Genomic DNA, 14,743 nt, shown 5'->3' on the forward strand with positions numbered 1-14,743 from the left:
GAAGGCGATTATCACAGTTCACTGCCGAACACTGATTCCCAGATGTTTGGATTTCATGAACTAGGGACATGAAATATAAAAAAGGAAGGGGGCCAGCACGAATTGCCAACTTCATGTTTTCTAAGGTCATTAAGAAATTGTTTTGGTGATAGACGCTAACTAGACTTACGGTGGTGGTCATTTCGCAGTATGTACAGCTATGGAATCGTTATGTTGTACACCTGTAACTAATATAATGTTATACGTCAATTATATCACTATAAAAAATTCTTTTAGTTGTAAAATACACATAACATAAAATTTACCATCCCACCCATTTTTAATTGTACAGCTCAGTACGGTTAAGTACATTCATGTTGTGCATCCAAGATCATTTTGCGAGAAAAAGAGCAAGACAGAAGGGCACCCATTTACCATCCTAATCATTTCTTAGAAGAAAGAGCATTTAACACCAAAAGGGAAACAAGAAAGGAAGGCTGGCATCTTGATGAAGGAAATTCCTCCCACATCTGCGGTAGAATGGCACAGAGAAAAATAATCGTTCATGGAAAAATAATAGTGCAGAGGGAAATATATAGCAAAGAGCTCTGTGTAGCCATTACTCAGATTTTTAAAACGCTAACCTTTTGGTTTAGCAGTGTATACAAGTGTCGAATCATTACATTGTACACCTGAAACTAATATAATGTCTGTCAATTTTATCTCAATTAAAAAGTGCTGGGGCTTCCCTGGTGGCGCAGTGGTTGAGAGTCCGCCTGCCGATGCAGGGGACACGGGTTCGTGCCCCGGTCTGGGGAGATCCCACATGCCACGGAGCAAAAAAAAAAAAAAGTGCTAGCCTGTTGTCATCTTTGCTCAAGATCATCCTATTCACCGTGCCTGTACCTGAGCTGTTTTTTACCAGGCCATGGCCAGAGGAGCTCAGCTTTGCCACTAAGGGCACAGTTTAGTAGCAGTGATACTTTTTCACAGCAAGACTTTGTTGACGAAGGAAGCTGTGTGTTGGTTTACATCCTGGCACGAGTCTTACTGTCAGTGGTCCGAGGGCCAGTAGCAAGCAGTCCACGTCTGACAGTGGTCAGCAGCTCTGTTCTAGAGCTGGTTTTGTTGTTATAGAAGTGAAAGCTGACAGTTACAGTTGGAGCCCATGTATATTCATCCCACTATGATCCCATTCTCTTCTCTTTCTCCCCAAAGTTAACTGGACTTGCTTGTATGCTCCCAGTCCATCCTCCATCTGCCCATTAGTGGCACGTAGTGCTTTGTGAAAATGGGATCCTACTGTTCTGGCCTCTGAAGCTTACATTGGTTTGTCTAACGTGGGTTTAGAGACATATCTGGTTTTTTATTTTTTATTTTTTTTAATTTTTTTATTTTTTGCGGTACGCGGGCCTCTCACTGTTGCGGCCTCTCCCATTTGCGGAGCACAGGCTCCGGACGCACAGGCTCAGCGGCCATGGCTCACGGGCCCAGCCGCTCCGCGGCATGTGGGATCCTCCCGGACCGGGGCACGAACCCGTGTCCCCTGCATCGGCAGGCGGAGTCTCAACCACTGCACCACCAGGGAAGCCCTAGAGACGTATCTGTTTTGATACATGTCCATCTGCTCTAGATATCGCTCTGTGGGACTGTGCCACGTTCTAGTTACCTGTCCTCCTACAGTGGACTCAGGTTGTTTCTAGGTTCTTGCTAAATACAAGCAATACCACGGTGCACATTCACAGGAGCTTTTCCTGCAACACGAGAGGGAATTTATCCAGGTGAGCTTTCTGGGAAGGGAGTCCTGGGTCAAAGGGGAAGTGAAGCCTTCATTCACAAAATGGAATAGCTTGTTAACCAAGCCGGTTGTCTACTACAGCTGTTCAGGCACCTGGGGTTGGGAGGTGGGGGAGATAATATCATAAGTCCACCATTAATAAACTTGGTTTTCTGGACCAAATTGAGAGCTGCTGATTATTGATCTACCTAAAGATTTAATTCAGAGTCTGAGAATAATAAAGCGATGATCTGGCAGGTTGGTTACAGTAACTTTCCTTTGCGTCTTCCCGGGGCAGAGACCAGCGGGGAGCATCTGGCCCTTCCCTGTTTCCCCCTTTCCACGTGAATGGGAAAATGTTTGCAGACTTGACCTGGGAGGCCCATGAACCTGGGTGTTGCCGTGTCTCAAGCTTTGTCACAGATGGTTTTTATGGTCCAAGAAAATCCCGTGGCCATGGCTTGGCCCGTCTCCTTGGATGAGTTTCTTGGCAGGTCTTTCTGGGGTGGCTGAACCGTTGTGCAGAGTGTCAGCGGATCTGTCTTTCCACTGTCCGGTCTGTGGTCTCTGAACAAGCTGGGGAGACACCCAGGGCAGAAGTGGCCCCGGGTGGCCTGTGGGACGTGTGCCCTGTGGCAGTGTCCCCGTGTAGCCACCACGCAGCCCGCCGGGAGCACCCAGGGTTTGGGCTGTGGACGAGTCAGGCTTCAGTCTCAGGACAAACCGAGGGCCCAGATGATGTCTCATGTGTCTGATGTACTTTATCACAGCCTTCTCTCACCTTCAGCAAATGGTGGAGAAAACAGTGAGTGGGAAGACAAAGTGGTGAGAAAAAAGCTATAGAGACATCAAAGAAAAAAATAACAGACTAAAAGCCTTTTCATTTACAGTCTCTGCTCAGCCTGTCAAAGAAGGCTGTTAGTGGCCCCTCCCCAAAACCCCAAGACAGGCAGAGTGGTGGGGAAATCTGACGGACGTCATACGTCTGATGTGTCTGTATTAAGGATGCTGGTGTCTGACAGACAGACACTTGGTGTGGGATCTGGCATGTCGGAGCCACTGTGATGCCCCATGTTATCAGACAGAAAGCGTTTTTAGTGGTTGCTGCCTGTGAAGTAATTGGTGCTTTGGACATACAGGCACGAGTTTACATTTGTAAAATAATTCTCTTTCTTTTTCATAACCAGCTGTCGAAGCTTGAAAAGCAACAGCAGAGGAAAGAAAAAACCAGAGCCAAAGGGCCTTCTGAATCAAGCAAGGAAAGAAGCGCTCCTCGCAAGGAAGACCGCAGCGCCAGCAGCGGGGCCGAGGGGGACGTGTCCTCGGAGCGGGAGCCGTAGGGGGCCGGGGCGCAGGTAGGGCTCCCCCCGGAGCTGCATCGGCGCCTCTCGTCGGGGTCACCAGTCGGGGTAGAGGACGGGGTGGCTTTGGAGGCAGAGCTTGTTTTATGGCGGTTCCTTGTGGCTTCCTGAGATCTGCTGCCTCCAGGGCAGAGAGAAGAGTTGAGACGCGCCCGCGTCAGGCAACGACTGCAGCTCCTGGCGCTTCTAGAGTGTGGCAGATGGGAGCTCCTGCCTCTGCGCTCTCCTCTCAGCAGCTGCGGGAGGCCTCCCCTCACAGCCTGCGGCCTTCACGTCCCCCGCGCAGCGCTGCCTGTTCACTTTCCCGAGAAGGGAGTGCCTCACGGTTCCCTGTAGCTTGGGTCCACCTCCCTGCCTGGAAGTCACAGGCCTCTGGAGCTTGTCCCAGCTGCCCGATGGCCCTCGGCTCAAGTTCATTCCCCGTGAACACATCACATGGCGGCGTTCACAGGAGCAGGGAGCAGCGAGGAGACAGTCCCGCCAGAGCACCGGGCAGTGCACCGGTGCCAGGACCGCGGGCCAGGTGGACAGGGACGCGGCCGTGGCTCCAGGGAAGGGACATGGGGCTCTTTTGGGGAGCTTGTCTGAAGGCAGGGGTGGAGGAGGGGCCCGGGCCATACAGGGTCTGGTTTTGGAGAAATGTGGGTTTTGTCCTGGGATCATGGCGAACCTTTTGAAAGCTGTCAAGTGCACAAGTGACACAGTCAGATCCCGAGTTTCGAAAGGTGACCCCAGCAGCCGTGGGGAGCAGGCTGGAGGCGACAGGCCAGTGACAGGCCAGTTGCAGAAACCAAAGGAGCCAGGCCGGGCGTGCAGTCTGGAGCCTTCGGGTTGTGGACTGTCGATCAAATCAAGTCAGCCTTGGGTTCGCCCTGGAGATGCCACATGGCGAGAGGGAACACTTGTGAGATGGCTTGTGCCTTCTGAAGGGACTGGGGACCAGGAGTCTCCTGCGGAGTGTCCCCAGGATGTCCGCTGCCGGTGCTGGGAAGATTTGCCGAGCCCACGGCGGACCGGCCGGCAGACGTTAGTAGAGCAGACGGGTGGGGTGGAGATCTTGGAAAGGAGGGGTTGCTGAATCGTAGTTTTATGGGGGGCCATGTGGCATTGTCAGTCCTGTAAGGCCCTGTTGACTTTCCCCAGTCACCATGTTCTGTCCAAGTGTAACTCCGGGGAGGTGAAAACTGTGCTCGCGGGTCTGGGCTCACGCATGTCCCACACTCAGGTGAGCAAGAAGCTGGAGTCACAGGGGAGCCTTTCACACTCGGCCTCATTTGTCTCCCCACCTTGTTCTGGATCTTGACGCTGCGGCCTCAAGCCGTTGGTTTTTATTTGTGAACTGAAACAGTTGTTATAAGTTAGGGAGAGTCTTCTGAATGTGGAATTTGGTGTATAAATAATGTTAAATATTCATGAACACACAGTAACCTTTTTTTTTTTTTTTTTTTTTTGCGGTACGCGGGCCTCCCACCACTACAGCCTCCCCCGCCGCAGAGCGCAGGCTCAGCGGCCATGGCCCACGCTGCGCAGCCGCTCTGCGGCATGTGGGATCCCCCCAAACGGGGGCACGAACCCACGTCCCCTGCACCGGCAGGCAGACTCCCAACCACTGCGCCACCAGGGAAGCCCCACACGGTAACCTTTTATGTGGCATTTATGTTACATAAAACTTCCCCTCCAAGATGCTGAGGATTTGCTCATCACTGACATGGTCAGTTTTGTTGTCAGAAATACCGGCAGTGCTTCTGATTTACGGTCCATCCAGAAATCCGAAATGTGGGGGTGAAACGTGCCACATAAAGACAGTGCACAGGGCTGCTCTTTGGGTTAGTTTTCTAATTGTGCTAATTAATAAAGTGGGTCCAGCAGTGATTCAGAACCTCGTCAGGTGCTTATTTGCATCCTACCAATTTCTGTGTGACAGTGAGTAAGTTATGTAATTTCTGCTTCTTTGGTTTTTCTTCTGTGAACTTAGTGAGTGAAGCTCATCCCTTCAGCGAAGTGGGGAGATGCAGGCGGGTACGAGCCACCATGCCCAGCAGAGCACCCGGGTTTTAGCCACGCTCCCGGATTTGCAGACCTTAAAGGGGTTAGGCTAAGCGACAGCTGGTACTCCATGGATATATTGGGGGATTTGCTGCTCGTGGACATTTGTTGCCCCTTCTGCTGGACTTTGTCATCCCAGTCGACCCCCAAAACCACCACTCAGTGTTCAGATGTCTGTAAGAGCTCAGTTACATGGTGACAGAAGGTAACCTTGGCATTGGCCCTGTTCCACTGAAAAACAGCAGCCCCCCCGCCCCCAGTGAGGGGAGCTGCAGCTTTCATTTGCTGCAGGTTTCATTTACTTTTCTTTAAAAACGGAAAGAGCCCTGGGGAGCCTCACAGGCCCGAAGGGGAGCAGCTTTGAGTTTCCGAGGCATGAGGGAGAAAAAAGAGGCGAGAGAAAATGGAATGAGAACCTGCATGATCTTGGGCGTATGTTCCTTTGAAAATGAGCTCAAACCTACTTGGTTCGGAGGGCCTCCCCAGGGTGCCGCCATCTCTCTGTCACATTGCAGACATTTCTTATTTTACCAAATGGACGTGAAACTGCTAAAATTAACTTCTCTTTTGTCCTCTGTCTCATTCCTTCGGGCTCCTCCTCTTGCTGGGAGGATTCATGGTTTCCTCTGAGGCTGCAGCTCAGTTTTCCCCCCTTTGTGTCCCACAGCTAAAGGAACGAGGGCTACTTCTCATGAAAAGAGTGTGGTTTCTGCCTGTGATCACAGGCTGCAGTATCCACTCGTTTGAGTATTGACTTAACTGCCGTCATGAGTGTGTGCACGAGAGGGGCGCATTTCGAGCCAGCACCCCGTGTTTCTGTCCTCAGATGTCAGCCCTCGAAACCAAGCAAGGAAAAAGTTTGGGAAGCTGCCGTCTGTTTGCTTTTCCAACTTGACCTTTGTCTGTATAGTGAGACTTGTCCTGGCCAAGCACGTTTCTTCCTGATGAGCTAGAGCAGGTGTGTGTGTGTGTGTGTGTGTGCGCGCGCGTGTGTGCACGCGTGCGCGCGCGCTCTGTAAAAGGCTGTTCCATCACTTTTCACTGTTTTTTTCCCTGTAGAAGGTGGGATCTTTTATTCCCAGAGCTTCACTTTGCTTCCCTGTGTCAACATTCATACCACTTTTCAAGTCCCTGTGCATTTCATGGTATAAAAATACACTATGCCGGCTTCCCTGGTGGCGCAGTGGTTGAGAGTCCGCCTGCCGATGCAGGGGACACGGGTTCGTGCCCCGGTCTGGGAAGATGCCACATGCTGCGGAGTGACTGGGCCCGTGAGCCATGGCCGCTGAGCCTGCGCGTCCGGAGCCTGTGCTCCGCAACGGGAGAGGTCACAACAGTGAGAGGCCCGCGTACCGCAAAAAAAAAAAAAAAAAAAATACACTATGCCTCTGAGGTAGTGTTTTTAACAACCTTTTCTCAGTGGCTGCCCTAGAGTTTGCAGTATACATTTTGTTTTCTTCTTTCATAGGCATAAGCTAATACTAAAATCCCCAAAACACTTACGGTGTTACTTCATGATATTGAAGGAACATACAATAAGATTTTCAAAGAACACATTGACAAAATATTATTTAATCCAAATTCACTGTTATATGGGCCTATGCTTTTTTTTTTTTTTTTTTGCTGTATGCAGGCCTCTCATTGTTGTGGCCTCTCCCGTTGCGGAGCACAGGCTCCGGACGCGCAGGCTCAGTGGCCATGGCTCACGGGCCCAGCCGCTCCGTGGCATGTGTGATCCTCCTGGACCAGGGCACGAACCCGTGTCCCCTGCATCGGCAGGCAGACTCTCAACCACTGCGCCACCAGGGAAGCCCGGGCCTAAGCTTTTTAAAATCCATGATGTTTATATTTACTAAGATCTGGAATATTTGAAGAATAATGTGAGGATAATGGGAAATTTTTACAGAATTCTAGGATGCCCAATAATGCCTGGATAGCATATGCAATTAGTGGAAAACAATAATCTATCTTATGTGACATATCAATCAAAGAAAAATGATACCTTCCATTGTGAGGTTAATGAGTTATTCACAATTATGTCATTTATAGGATATAACAGAGTTTGTGGTATACACTTTTAACAAATCTGAGCCCACCTGCAAACAGCCTGGCCTCCTCACCTGTGCAGGTGCCTCATGGCAGCATCTCCCAGTCCCTCCCTTATGTTCCTCGTGACCTGTGTCACTCACGCCACTTTCATGTGTTCCACAACCCAATGCATTGTTACTGTTATCATTTCATAAGTAGTTTTTTAGATGAACTAAGAATAAGAAAAAGAACAGATCTTATTTTACCTTAATTTCATCTCTGATGCTGTCCCTTTCGTTATGTCAGTCCAAGTTTCAGAGCTGTATTGTGTTCCTTCTGCCTGAAGAACTTTGAGCATTTCTTGCAGATCAAAGAGAGTCTTTGTTTCTCCTTCACTTTTGAGGGATAGTTTTGCTGGTATAGAATTCTGGTTTGGTGGTTTCTTTGGTTGAACACCTTAAATATTTTATTCCACTCTCCCCTTGGTGGCATAGTTTCTTCTGAGATGTCCTCTGTAATCCGCAGCCATGTGCCCCCTCCTCCCACTCCGCCTTCAGCTTCTTTCAAGATTTTCTCTTTGCTTTTTTGCAATTTGCACAGGATTTGCCTAGGTGTGGTTGCTGGTTGGTGTTCTCTGCTTCATGGATCTGTGATTCAGTGTCTCCTGTCATTAAGTTTGGGCTGTTCTTGGCCTTTGTTACTTCTCTGTTCTCTCTGCCTTCTCCTTCTGGTGTGTGTATGTTACCCCTTTTGCAACTGCCCCACAGTTCTTGGATGGTCTGTTCCTTTTTCCGTTCCTTCCTCTTTGCAGTTCGGTTTGGGAAGTTTGTAGGGACCTGTCTTCAGGCCCATGATTCCTCCCTTGGCTGATGAGCCTGTCGAAAGCACTCTGCATTTCCTTTTGATTCTTTCTGGAGCTTCCATGTCTCCACTTACATAACCCATCTGTTCTTGTACGTTGTCTACTTTTCCCAGTAGAGCCCTTAACATATTAATCATAGTTATTCTTCCTTGTCTGATAATTCCAGCGTCTGTGTTAAACATCTAAGTCTCATTCTGATGATTGCTTTGGGTTTTCTGAGCTTCTGGAATCTATAAATGTATGTCTTTCAATACATTTGGGGAATTTTAAGCAGTATTTCTTCCAACGTTATTTTTTGCCCTGTTTTCCCTCGTCTTACTGGGAGGAGATTACTGTTCCCAAACCGAAAGTGTTGTTCTGGCCTTTGTTATACAGGATGTTGTTTGCCTGCTCGCTGGTACGGAGCAGGCATATTATGTCACTCTACTGGCACGGAGGTTGGATTTACTTCATGCCCAGGCTTGCTCCTCAGTTGCCTTATTTATGAGAAATAAACTGGCAAGAATCTGGCCATAATAATTGATTCTGTTTATTGCTCAAGTGCAGAGCTAAGCTTGTTGATAACCTAGAGTGTGCTAATAAAGTAGGCACTACCTGTATGTGGATATTTAAATGTAAATTAATTAAAATTAAATAAAGTTTAATTTCCTTAGTCACAGTAGCCACATTTCAAGTGCCCAGTAGCCACATATGGCTGGTGGCTGCTGTGTGGCACAGAGCTGGTACAGGACAGTCAGTCACTGCAGAAAGTTTGCTTGGGCGGCACCAGCCTAGAGGGATCAAAGTAAAGTTTGAGACTGTCATCTGAACCACTGTAAGTTCGGTAAGACGGACATGGTTAAATATATACAAATATACGTTACAAATTCTACATGGGGTAGAATTTAATCCAAAAAACAAAAACTAACTGCTGTCAGAGTTTGTTCCTTCGACAATCAGGCGACATCAGTTGGTTTTTTGTTTTTTCCTGCTTGCTTTATTAGTTCATACCAAGCTTTCCTTTTGCAGTTAAAAATGGCATCACTGTCCCCATGTTCTCACCGCCAAGTTAGGACCCACATGCAGCACTCACGCGCCAGGGGAGTGTCTGCTCTGACAGTTCAGTGGAGGCTTCACTGGGGCTCCTAACTTGCTACAAGGGCTGTGTGAGTCCTTCATTGATAACATCGAATTCCCAGCAACTCATGTTTTTCCATGGAACAGCCTGCCTTTTTTGTGTAAACGAGCTCATATTAGATTCCCAGCTATGACTGGAAGTAAATAAATAAATAAAACTTGGGTTGGGTTCTTTTGACTGTGGTTTGGAGAGCCAGTCTGTGGTGTGTGCGTATCCTGACTAGCACTCACGTCTTCTGGTTGCTCGAATGGCCTGAAGCCAGAAACAGATCAGCTGGGAGTCAGCATCTTTGAGAGACTCCGTGTTTAAACAAGCTGTTGAGGGATCCCTTGCTCCTGATCCTGGTCTATTCCCTGCTGCCTCCAACAGTTGAATGCAGTGAAAGAGAACCACCCCAGCAGCTTCTTTCATAAGGCCATGAAATGGTGGTGCCAGGCTATTAGACACTTCTTAATGCATTTATAACATTTTCTCTAAGCAGGTGATTCTATGTCTCTCTAATTTTACAAAGTTAGAGACATACTGTCTGCATAAAGGTACTGGCTTTTGTCATAGAACATACTATCATGGACATCTTCTCGATCGTTCATTCTTTTGTAGTAAACCTTACCATCTCCATCTGCATGGCAAACATTTGAAGCATAAGTTTACTACCGCAGTTCATTAAAGCATGTAGAGTATTTAACTGGTGCAAATGTAAAAGAATAATGTATTCAAGCAGGATCCCAAAGCTCATTTTAAGTTCAAAAGCAAAGGTTTTAATCTGTGCCAAGAAGATAGAGTTCCCCAAAGGTGGAATGTGGGAACTCATTTCAGGATTGCGGTTACTAGTATTGCAGGTGAGGAAAGAGGTATTAAAAGGCCCCAGGTTCTTAAGTTTGGGTTAACATCTTGATTAAAATATAGGAGCAAGTGGGTTGCTTTTCTTGACTTTAAAACGGGAGTATTAAGGTCTCCAGGAATTAGGTTGTGTATTCCCCTTGTGGTTTTTTAGATATCTCCTAGGAAGTAGTGTTGTACTTTGGCAGCCAGGGTTCAGAGCACGAGGGTAGGCCTGGGGGAAATTTTGATCCCTTGTGTGGGTCCAGATAGACCTGAAGAACATGGACAAGCTGCAGTTCCAACCAGCCTTTCCTGTGTGGGCTTGTGAGCCTCAGTGTCAAGCTGGGCTCAAGAATGGAAGGCTGGTCATTCCATGGAGGCATCTGCTCATAACGTGACCCTTTCTTGAGAACGTGACCTGTGTTGAGTACATCTGGAAGCATGTTCACAGATGTGGCATCACCGCGTGCAAATGACTGTAATCTTTTGAGTTTACTGGAGTTCATCCAGTTAGAGTTTAGGTCTGAGGGAATAGAAACTGCTGTGTGAAGTTTGGGATTTAGTTAAACTTGGATGACAAACGCCTGCCACACAAATCTTGGCACAACCAGCTGGCTTTTGTTGTGGGTTCAGAATTGCAAAAGGAAACGCAGGACGTTTGGACATTTTATACCGAAGAACCTGCCCTCCTTTGAGCAGTATTAAAGATATTCCAAGAACAAGCATTTAGTTTGTACACTGTCCCTATGCTTTCTTTAGGCTCCCCACCCCTCTGCCTCCCTCATTGTTAAAAGGATGTGGAAATGAGACTTTTGTATTTTTTCAAGGGATTTGTCCATCTTATCCATGTCTAATTTGCGGGCATAAAGTTGTGATATACCCTTTTTATTCTTCTAATGTGTGTAAAATCTGTATTGACATTGTCTCTTTGATTCCTGATATTCCTAACTTGTTTTTTCTCTGTTTTCTTGGTAAGTCTGACAAGAAGTGTATCAATTTTATTGACCTTTTCATTTATTTTCTCTTTTGTTTTTCTGTTTGAAACTTCATTCCTTCCTGCTCTTGTCATTCCCCTCCTCCTGCTTGTTTTGGGTTTACTTTGCTTTTATTCTTTTAATTCCTTAAGGTGGAAACTCAGATTATTGACTTAAAAGCTTTCTTATTTTCTAATGTACGCACTTAAAGCTATGAATTTTCCTCTAAGCACTGCTATAGGCGAATGTCACAAATTTTGATTGTTGTATTTCAATTTTCACTCACCTTAAAATATTTTCTAATTTGCCATGTGACTTCTTTTTGATGCAAAGTCCATTTAGAAGTGTGTTGTTTAATTCCCAGATATTTGGTTGGTGGCTTTTTGAGCTCTAAGGGTGAAATTCTAATAAATTGGCATCTCTTTGGTGAGAAGGTATTTGGATTTATACGTGACAAAACGGCAGATTTTTCACAGTAAAGTGAAACACTGTCATTCTCTTGTTGTTGTAAGAACTGAAAGGATATCTCCAGCTATTTTGTTATGCTTGGTCATGTATTTTAATGTGAATTGAAGGCAAATTTTGGGACTCTTCTGAGTAATGTGTCTTATCTTTGTTCTTTTTAGTGCATTATCACTGGGCAGAACTGGATCCTGAAAAATTCATGAAAGATGCTAGGCACCTACTACTTTAAGGATTTGGAACTGAATCCTAAAAAGGAAGATGGAAATAAGAAACTGGGAACCTGAATAGCCCTGCAAAAACAAAAACAAAACAAAATGAACCCACCAAAGTAGCGTTACCGTTTTCTGTTGCTGCTGTGATTTAGTAGAGGAGGGGGTGCTGCCAGTGTGGGGAAGGCACCCCATGCACAGGGCAGGCAAAGAATACACCCAAGCGTCCCCCTCAGAATGGCTGTGTTGGTCCCTCTGATGTCTCAGCTTGCTCTCGGAACAGGCTGGCACAACATCACTTGTCATCGAGTCCCCCTTTCACACTGTGGTGTATTTCCGCGTGTCCATGGTGGGTCCCAAATGCATTCCTGCTGTCTGTGTTTTTCCCATCACTGGCTAAGCCAGGGCTCCTGTTAGGGTGTAAAGAGAATAGTCATCAGTGATAATGTATTATGTGAGACCTTTGCATCTTGTCAATTTTATCTGTTTTTTCTAAACAGAAATAAACTCCAAAGCTCAACAGACTACTTTATTCTTAAACAAATCCTGCTAATCCTGCTATGTTTCTTTTTAAGGATTTTGTCTGTAGAGATACAATGTGTCTGACCCTTCTCTGTATGTATGTACTTCTTTTCAAATAATTCTTATGCAAGAGGCCTTCCCTGAGTGGTACACACAGGCCCCTGGTTCTATGGTGAGAGCCTGTCTGTGGTGATGTATAGCTGATGCCCTTTTCCTTGGACACAAGACAGCAGGAACGGGGAGTGTATGTGGGAAGGGAATTCTGTTTCAGAAAGGCCAGATAACTGATGCCACGTGCGTGCGGCTCAACTTCTGATTTATCTGCCTTTGGGACGTGGGGGAGAGGCTTCACCATGTCGGACCACACAGCTGCCCTTTGTCCAGGAGCCGCATGGTTGTCCGTGTATCCAAGTCCCCACAGTAACATGAAGAAAGAACCACATTCTAGCAAAGAGTTTCTCAGTTAGTTTTGATCTAGTGGTACAACGATAGTGATCATTTTTAGACTTTATGGGATGTCAATAGTAATATATCTATTGCCATACATAATATACATTTATATAACATATCTATAATATACTAATGCTTATATTGTTATCCTCTCTTGAAGTACTTCTTGTCTAACTATAGAAGAGACGTCCTTATTTGGCATTTTGGTAATGCTGAAACTGTTTTTAAAGCCTACAGCACGGGCTATTCCCAGGCAATCTCCCATGTAAGTACTAACCATGCCCGACCCTGCTTAGCTTCTGAGACCAGACGAGGTGGGGCGTGTTCAGGGTGGCAGTGCTGACACTTGATCTGTGACATTGTAATAACGTCTGGGTCCCTCTACTCTGACCCAGTTGTCTGCTTCAGATAAGAACATAGCTAGAAAATATGAGGGGAAAAAAGCTTTAATCACATCTCCAGTGTATATTCAAGTACTTGGAACATAGAGCTGGACAGGGGTTTGCCAAATTGCCTTATTCTGACCTGATGCAGATGGTCCAGTAGAATCCTCGATGGCGTAAACCTCTCGGTGTGAAATCGCGCCGTCCCGGGTGCAGAGCCTGGTCAGCCCCCCCAGCCCACAGGCACTCCGGTCCGGGGAGCTCTCCCATTTCCGTGGTCTGTGTTGGCTTTTACAGAGTGAATTCAGATTCACGCTAAAGTTAACTTGAATCTCCAGTGTTGTAAACTCAGCTGTAGGGTGGTGGACTTGCTGAACAGATTTGTCAGACGTTTTCCTGCCACAGTGTCTGATCACCAGCGGCTCATGCGCAGTGAGCAGATGGAGCCTGTCGTGGGGTGATGGGCGAGAGGACCGCACAGAGAGAAGAGCCCGCATGCTCGACGTGTGGACGGTGGTGAAACACGACCCTCATCGCTCACACCCCGGCTCGCGAATCCCACTTCAGAGGGACTCAGACATGTCGGAGTGTGAGTAGCAGCGTGTGGTCAACTTGCTGAAACGTCCGAAAAAGGTAAAGGGAGACAAGGGGAAAAAACCAGAACTCTGAAGGTCTGAAGGATGTGGAGGAGACGCTGGGTTAGAAACAAAGCTGGGAGCAATGGGTGTAAGTGTCATTAACACAGATGCTGTCTTGATAAATGAAACAACACAGTTCAACAGGGGGTGACGATGTTGAGAGCACTGGAGCAGAAGTTCTGAGCCTACTTATATGTGGCGGGAGTTTTTATTTATTTTCATCGGAGTTCCATGACCCCCTGCACACACCGAAGTTCGCAGGTGCTCAAGTCCTTTATGTAAAATGATGTGGGACACTCAGCCCTCTGTATCGGCAGCTTCGCGTCCGTGGGTATGGAGGGCTGACTGTATTTTAAAAATCTTCCCTCCCTCACAGTATGCAGGGAAGATGGTAGATGTCTACTTTTGTAGCATGGGATGGAAGGAGGCTTTTGCATCATCCTGAAGGTCACTTTCAACTCCTAGCCACAGAGAAGCAGCGTGTACACACTAAAGACCGGCTGGCGAGGGTCAGATCTAACCACAAGGCAAGGTTGTGAAGGAAAAAATGAAAGCTCAGGAAGAAACCCCATGACATCCACAGCTGCGTCAGAGGTCCTTAATTTCTCCCTTCCCCCAGCTCCCTTCACTCTCCTTCTGAAGATCATTTCCAACTCTTGCTGTGGGACAAATGGCTAAAATTAGATTTGGGGTGTAGTTCTGCTTGCAGAGTGTAGACTCCCAGTCTTCACGTCCCTCCCAACATCTCCAACTCCTCCTTTCTGCTTATTTATAAAGCTCGCTGTTTATTGTCCATTAAAACATCGCCTGAATGAGGATGGGAGAGAATCGTACCATGTATGGCTTTCCTGAGAGGTTTTGGCAGACCTCAGGCCTGGGACTTTAAACAGAGCACTGCCGGACGACACTGGCTGGCAGGGGCTGTTTAATCTTGCGTTTCGTGGTTTACTTTAGAGGAGACCAAGCTCTTCTGGCGACACAAAACATAGACCAAATAAAGGCGCCTTCCAGGGCCGGACACTCCACAGTATCACTGCACCTCGGTGGTCCTCGCGAAGGCATCTTCTCTGCCGGGTGGCATCCCGAGTGGAGGTGGTTGCCAACTGGCAG

At 47.2% G+C, this 14,743-nt stretch overlaps 1 protein-coding gene across 1 annotated transcript in view; it reads left to right on the plus strand.

Annotated features, from left to right (window-relative positions):
* Window positions 1–12,178, plus strand: part of DTD1 (D-aminoacyl-tRNA deacylase 1) — a 108,972-nt gene extending 96,794 nt beyond the window's left edge. Inside the window, exons 5-6 of the mRNA XM_082669601.1 lie at window positions 2,944–3,111; window positions 11,593–12,178. Of these exons, the coding sequence (XP_082525727.1) occupies window positions 2,944–3,096 (153 nt within the window). The 3' untranslated portion in view covers window positions 3,097–3,111; window positions 11,593–12,178. The remainder of the gene's footprint in view (window positions 1–2,943; window positions 3,112–11,592) is intronic.
* Window positions 12,179–14,743: the final 2,565 nt, after the last annotated feature.

Source organism: Grampus griseus (assembly GCF_964374135.1).
Source record: "Grampus griseus genome assembly, chromosome: 14".
Classification (NCBI taxonomy): domain Eukaryota; kingdom Metazoa; phylum Chordata; class Mammalia; order Artiodactyla; family Delphinidae; genus Grampus; species Grampus griseus.